This window comes from Macadamia integrifolia, unplaced genomic scaffold (genome assembly GCF_013358625.1).
Source record: "Macadamia integrifolia cultivar HAES 741 unplaced genomic scaffold, SCU_Mint_v3 scaffold1350, whole genome shotgun sequence".
In the NCBI taxonomy this organism is placed as follows: Eukaryota; Viridiplantae; Streptophyta; class Magnoliopsida; order Proteales; family Proteaceae; genus Macadamia; species Macadamia integrifolia.
This window is the reverse complement of record NW_024868173.1, coordinates 164,363-172,016: the sequence shown is the minus strand read 5'-3', so window position 1 is coordinate 172,016 and position 7,654 is coordinate 164,363. Positions and strand designations below refer to the sequence as shown.

At 36.7% G+C, this 7,654-nt stretch overlaps 1 protein-coding gene and 1 long non-coding RNA gene across 2 annotated transcripts; one reads left to right on the top strand and one right to left on the bottom strand.

Moving 5' to 3' along the window:
• Positions 1–1,065: 1,065 nt before the first annotated feature.
• Positions 1,066–5,236, bottom strand: LOC122063534 (traB domain-containing protein-like; the record flags this gene model as incomplete). Its single annotated transcript, XM_042627230.1, is given in 7 exon segments — positions 1,066–1,149; positions 1,313–1,426; positions 1,776–1,880; positions 2,024–2,110; positions 3,001–3,060; positions 3,217–3,264; positions 4,472–5,236. Coding segments are annotated over 7 exon segments (1,083 nt in total), but the record flags the coding sequence as incomplete, so codon positions are not given.
• Positions 5,237–6,662: 1,426 nt separating this feature from the next.
• LOC122063537 lies at positions 6,663–7,119 on the top strand. Its single transcript, XR_006135379.1, has 2 exons — positions 6,663–6,721; positions 6,858–7,119. It is a non-coding gene; the product is annotated as an uncharacterized LOC122063537 (long non-coding RNA).
• The last annotated feature ends 535 nt before the right edge of the window (positions 7,120–7,654 follow it).

Here is a 7,654-nt window from a genome sequence, read left to right as displayed (position 1 = left end):
TTTCTGGCCCACTGTAAGTCTATCTCCAACTTTTCATGCCTAGGGGCAACAGATGCTAAACAAATTTCCTACCCTGTTGATAGGGGTAATTTGGGGCTTATTGCTTTTTTTTTTTTTTTGTAAGGATATTGTGGAGGGGATGTTCTAGTCCTTGTACCTACTTCTTTTAATAGATAAGCTTTACTGCTCATGATGGTAGGTCATTCCAACCTATTGTGATGGTATCACATTGATCAAGAAATAAACCAAATTGTTAGAAGGGGATATTAAACCTAATTGTAGTGCTGTATGGTTGTGTTTCTCTTGAATATCAGCTCCTACATTTTTGTGAAGTCATTTTCCACACTGATGACTAAAGCTAATGCAAAACCTACCAAAGGAGCATCAACTACGATCAGTTTTTTTTTTTTTTGAGGCTTCAATTTTTAGCTGATTAAAGAAAATTGAGCTAGGATGTTGGGATTCAGAAATTGGATTAGATGGACGTTTAGAATAGGTGACATAGATTGTTTATGGATTCCTTGATGTTGCAATAAAAAAAAAAAAAAAGATTCCTTGATGTAGATTATCAGTTATGGTTTTAATGGATGTAGTCACCTTACACCAGGTTCACTTTATTTATACAACATCCATCACACATGCACTCTACTACTATTGGGAAGAAACTGTACTGATGGGCCAAGATTTCAGATTGGTTCATGGCATATGCCTGTGTGTATACCTGACATCCATGGTTGATGCCGAAACAAATCTAAATCAAGTCACAAGGATTGAACATGATTCGAAATAACCTAACTACTCTTTCAAAACTCATCTTAAACAACAGATGAGAGAAAGGACACAAGAAAAACAGCAAAGCAAAAGAAAAGGATGAACAACTAAAATTAGAGAGACAGAAAGGGAGGGAAGAAGGGGAAGCGGGAGAGAGGCTAATAAGAAATACAAGAAAATTGGAATTAAAAATGCAGATATTGATTTTTACCAAATAAATTCAAGTCGCTGATTATCATAAAATACAGAATCATATAAAGGAGCAAAATATACTAACAGATCTCTTTCAAGAACAAGTGTCTCCATCAGAGTAGGGAATTCCTTGCTCATCTCCTGAATTACAAGAGTTAGCATGTCAACGTCATCCATTTCCTTCAGCTGGAGACAAACACAGTCAACTGATGGTCAGCCAAGATGTTCACTCACAATCACCAGATAAAAACAGAAAATTTTCTTTCTCAAACAATTTACATGAAAAGACACCAAAAGGCTTAGAATCACTACTATATTAATCATTAAATATATGGAGAAGAAAGGTTACCATTTTATTTAGATCCTCAGGGCTTGGCAGAAAGATTGCTTGGAAAAGTATACTGTACAGAAATTTTGCCTTATGCCAAAGTGACATTTTTCCCCATGTCCTCCGAAGTGTAACCTACCAACAGAGAAATTATGGTTAAGATCGACTTCATGATAAAAACAAGCTCTGCTGAAATAAGTGCATATGATTGAAAAGAGACCATTTCAATAAGCAAACAATTTTTTCAAAATACAAGGGCCAAAATCAGATAAAATAGGAAAGGATCAGACTGTTCAAGATAACTTCTCTTTCTGTTTTTTATCTGTCCAAAAAATAAAAAATCACTGTCGATTTCCAAGTTGCAACATTACTAAGTGAAAATGAAAAAGCCACTGCAGAGGATGACGACAAACCCCTCTTTGAAAAATAAATGTATGTTTTATTGTTTCTAGTAACTACAACGAACGAAAGAAGCATAGCTTACATGGACTGGACGATCACCCAGTATCACCTTGCCACCGTATTGCATTGCTTGTTCAAATGCCACACGAAATTCGGACCCAGGGAAAACCTCTAGCTTGTTAGCAAGCTAACATGAAGATCATGGAAAGAAATGAGATGCATGGGTATCACAAAGATTGATGAAGAGAACAGTCTAGAAGAACTGAACATAGGTAAATATATATATATATATATATATATTCAAGTTAAAATAACCAATGAAGGACATGCCTTGGCAAGAAACCAGCTGTAAAGAATTCCAAACATGTTCATTTTCTTTTTCTGCCACATATCTATCATCTCCTTCATGGTTGGTACCTGTTGAAGTAAAAGAGTAAGTATGTTTGCACATGAAGACCTGAAATAAAATCGAAGAAAGCATCTGGGACATTTTAATTATGAGTGTTCTCATACATAAGCGTAGAGACTATGTAAAAATATGAAAAATGAACCAAGGGGCCAGCCAGATATATTGTGACTCCTTCACCCGGGCTAAAACAACGGATCAAAGTTTAACAGTTGAAGAATTTAAACCAGCTAAATAAGGTACAAAGAAGAAAAAGAAGTGCCTATGCATGCTAACAATGTTGGATATAGCACTCAATGAATTTGAGTGGTAAAATCATCTACAGGATGAGGGGATTACTCCATCCCAACGACAATGACAATGACTTTGTACCCAAAAAAATTGCTACAATTGTTGTTGAGCAGTTGTAGCCCTTAAATTAATGGCTAGAGCTTTTGGGATATGCGGTTGTCACAAAAAATCCATCGATAATGGTGATATTACTTATTAGATCATGAATATAATTATCAACCAAAGATTCATTATCATCAACCTCGGATGTAATTGGAACAACAATTTGTGAGAATAATCTAAACTACATTCTGAGGAAACATCGAGTGGTATCTCCCAAACCGTATGTATGACTTCCTACAAGTCTCAGTTTCAATTGTTTACTTAATACTTACTATCTTTTCATATAGAGGGAAAATTCTAAAGCTCAGATATTAAATGAGCCAGGCAGCCATGCACAGCTCCAATCTCACTGTGTTGGACTGGGACGTCCTACCTATAAGCACAGTCACTACCAATCCCTAGACACCTTAATTGAGGAGAGAAACGACAATACCCCATACCCCCCCTCTCTCCATCTATTTTTTCCCCTTCCTTGTATTACAGTTCCATGCGTTTGGCTTTAACAAACCTGTAGATTCTGAGGGGCCAGTACAGTTATTCGACTGGAACACAACTCCAAGAAAACAACCTGAAATAAAAATTTTGCATCACAAAAATGAATATTAGCTGCGTTGACAATTTGGAAAGATGTACATCAATGGATAAAACATTTTAAAGCAGGCATCTAACCTGCTAAATGATCCATCCATCAATCAAGTGTTCATGAGTTTCAAAAGGGAAGCACCTGCGGTTTCAAGTGACTGATGATGGCCTGAACTTCTCTACAGGATTCCTACAATCACATAAACAAGATAAGGATCACCAGCAGCCATTTTCACACCCCCCCCCCCCCCCCCAAAAAAAAAATCTACATCATTGATTTTGATAAGTAAATCATCAAAAAAATTCTACAATCATCATGTAGGTCAAAGGTAATATGTCCAAATCATTATAATGCTTGACACCAAAAATACAAGAATAAAACGACATAAGTTACAATTTCCCTTTTGAATGGGAATTCTATAAGCATGATTTTCCACTAAAAAGATGTCCTTTTCTAGCATTTGCAGATGACATCGTAACTTCATTCATAGAATCCGCTGGTTAGTAATCATGGAGAATAATGATTGATTTCAGAAGTAACGGTCCAGGATTCATGAAACACTCATGCGATAACAAAGCTGCTGTCCATTTCTATCATTAGCCGATGACATGGTGAATTCACTCGTAGAATCTGCTGGTCAGAAATAATGAGAATTACAGATTGGTTTCAGGAATATCAGTCCAGGATCCATGAAACACTCATCCAATAACAAAAAAATTTGTTGATGTTCAAAATGCAATGAGCGGAATTGAGTAACTATTTTCTACAAAGTACGAAAAAATTAAATAAATACATAAACTCTTCATTTCAGCCATATAGGACATTACCAACCAGAACAATACAAATAAAAATTAGAAGTTGGAGATATTCAGCCATATAGAATATCATCAATCATGACAATACAGATGCAAATTATGGTCCTATCGGCCGGTCAGGTTAGTTTCAGTTTTATCCCAGATCAAGAAGGTTCAAGCGCTATCATCCACAGAATCAAAAATGTCTTGGTTATCTCAAAAACACAAATATGAGGAAATGGAAATGCTCATATTAGGTGTGAAAAAAAAAAACCAACAGAAAAAACCCAACAACCGCAACCGATCAAAGTTTGAGAAATTGCGATGAGATTGAAACAAGTGTATTACGGTTTCTATGCTGTAACAAAAGAAAATTTTGCACATTTCCTACTGGGCGTGTGTTTCTTTAAACTTGAGAATTCTTGATTCGGCGGGCCACAATATTATAAAGAGAATTTTGAAATCAAGATTTTGCGCATTTCCCCTTCAGAGCAGTGAGCGCAAGCCACACAAAAATACTTCAACTTTTACCACCAATTTGAAATCTTTTCGCAAAAGCATAGCAACGGATGATCCTCAAAATCGAAAGAAGTACAAATTACCTGAGAAACATGAGCAGTTCCGACTAAATAAACATCGCAGGAACCACCCTCAGCCGACGATTCGCACTCTAACATCACAACACTTTTAGCAAGCTCATCTGGAAGAACTCTGTCTCCTTCTGCCTCCATTAGAGTAGATTCGGGAGTTTGAGAATCGGTGGGTACAGAAACAACATCCTCGCTTCTAACATCATCGACAGAAGCAATCTTTCTAGATGAAGTTTCAGAACAAGATTGAGGATTCTGTGAAATTTCGGAGCTAGAATTCAGGTCCTCCCTTTCGTCGACAGAGATCTCAACAGGTTTGAGATTTTGAACGGAAACGAAATCTTCTCGAACAGGAGATGCATCAGTTTCCATTGCGATTTTGAATTGGGAATTCCCAACTGCCTCCGCAGCCAGAGAGGGGGAAGAGAGAAGATCCTCGGTTCTGAGATTTGAAGCTTGCGTGATATCCTCTGTACGCTTGCTTATGAAGGATGAGAAAAGTGCCGGCGAAAATTCCGGTCGTCGGATTACGACGTGGAGACGTCGGGGAAAAGGGGTGCGGTTACGGCCGTTGATTAGGCGAGTCTGACGATTCATGAATCGCCGGTGGGCCGCTTCTTATATTCGACGTCACCGTCACGATGATTTTATGATTCTTGATTTCTTTTTATCACGATTCTTGATTTCTTTTTATCACCATTCACCACCGCTGTCATACGACTTACACCGCCACCTTTGATCGACCTTCAAACCAAAACTAATTTGAAATTGTCCGTTCAGCCTTCTAACCAAGAAAGGACCACATTTCATCATACTTGGAAAGACAATCATACTCCGAGTGATATGTTTCACCTATCCTAGTCAGTTGACACCTGTTTCCAATATTTTTCTTTATACATTTTTGCAATTGTACCCAATACAATCCAGTCAGTATGTGGTGTCAGCCGGTCGGGTCGGGTCGGTTGAATCGATTTCGAAATGAGAATAGTGAAATTAAAACCGAATCAATAAGGAAATTTCGGTTTTGATGCAGTTTGGCTTAGATTTTATGTATTGATTTGTAATCAGATTGGTTTTGATTTTTTGTTTGGGCTTGATTTTTCATATGAATTTATACAAAATTATGTAAATCTTGATTCTTTTTTAATGAATTTTGGATTATTTTTGGTTTCTTATCGATTTGATTTTGGTTTCAATTTAAGTTTTGAGTTTTCAGTTTGGTTTTGGGTTTATTCGGTTTCTAGTGTTATTTGGTTTGCTATTGAGGTTACAATATCTCAAAATGAAACCAACCCAATAAGGCTTTAGTTCGATTTGATCCGGTGATTTTTTATTCAATCCGACCAATTTTATGGAATCTCATCGGAAATCTCAGTTGCAAATTTGTGTTTAATCTCTAAATCATTGAATAGTGCTCCTTTCCAACGATATATGATTTTAAAAAAACTGGACCAATAGGTTGGAATATATTGTCATCTGAAGTTTACCTTGCAAAAGATTCCAATATGGGCAATCTTGGCCTCCTGATGTTCTATGTGGCACGTACCAGTTTTGAGCATCACAAGGGGCATTCCTGCAATACCCCATGAGGGGGCGTTTGGTTCGAATTATCCATCGGATCAAATTCCAGGGATTCAGGTTCTCATTTAAATTAAACAGTTTGGTTCATATTTTAAGGCAACTGATCCGAAGTCATTGTGTTCAACTAAATCACCCATTTACACTAAAACCCAGGATTCAAGTGGATTAACCTGAATAGGTAAATCCGGAATCGAGTCAAGGGATTCCAGGGTTCATATAAAAGGTAGAGAATCAGGGTGAATCAACTTTTATCGGGTTTTTCTCTCACTTTACCCTCATTCACTGAAAGCCGATCGAAGCTCTCCGGTGAAAGTGAAAACGCGGGGTGAGATTTCTTTCTTCTTCTTCTTCTTCTTCTTCTTCGTCATCTTCTTCTTGTTCTCAGTTGTGTTTTCTTTTGTCACACATTTACCCGCTTTGCATGGAAGACGATCGCAGCCGATAGCCATCTAAAAACCGATGTTGTATTCAAGGTGTGTTTGGTCCTCTTTATGTGTTTTCTTCTTCTTATTCTTTGTATGTGTTTTACTCATATTATTGAGCTTAGGTTTCTAATTTTTATGTTGTTACCTTCATATCTAGGGTTTGCCTCTTAGATTTCTATTTCATTGTGTAAGGTTTACACATTTGGCTTAGACGATCAGCTACCGAGGGTAGTGCAAAATCCATCTAAAGTCAGTGGTATGGTCCGTTATTTTCTTCAATCGAAGATCTAAAACCCTAATTTGGGGATTTTAAGTTTCAGATATAGCATAACGGTTATTTCCCCCCTTTGCTTCTAGTTCTCTTTCGGATAACTTGTTTTTGTTATACGCAGGTTTCTTTGCTCTCAATTTGCCCTATTCCTCTGAGTGGAAACTTTGCCATTGAAGTGTCCAACCAATTCCCTCCAAAACAAAAGGAAGATTCAAGACTCCACAAGACCAGCAAGTTCTCTGTAATAGCTAAAGGAGATTCTGCATCAAATAGGTCATTTCTTTTTTTGTTTAATGATTTTTTTGACTTTTATCCTTTAAAATTCTACTAATCACAGCTATTTATATTATGTTTGTGTAAGATTTGGAAGTTTCTCAGTTCTATTTCCTTTCATTGTCTATCGTTGTTGATATTGATAGGTTTTTAGCATTTGGGTTTTGCATGATAGTTGTTTAGGTTCCATGTTTTAGATTCCTTGTTAATGGACTGATTCATGAAGTAGCCGTGGCAGGTATTTTTTATTCCAATATATATTTCTACAAATAGAAATAGTTTGTGTATAAATTCATGAAATGTCTTCCTATTTTGTCAAGACTTTTAAGAGATGTGTCTTTTAAAGATATCAAATTTTACAGCTTCCCATGATGTTGTTGCATAGTTCAGATAATCATAATAGTTTTTTTTTTTTTTTTTTTTTTTTTTGTTCACCAATGAAGGGAATAGTCATTAGAAAGAGAAGATGGCATCTGAAGAAGATAGCAGCACCTAGTGGACATCTGCTCCATTAAAATGTTCATAATCTATGGGTCTCTTCTGTAGTAGCGGCATCAGTGGCAGTTAAAATAGAACATCTGTGTGGTGCTACTAGAAGATTCACCTGAGCCTAATACCAGCATAGTTGTTTTCATTATTATGGGC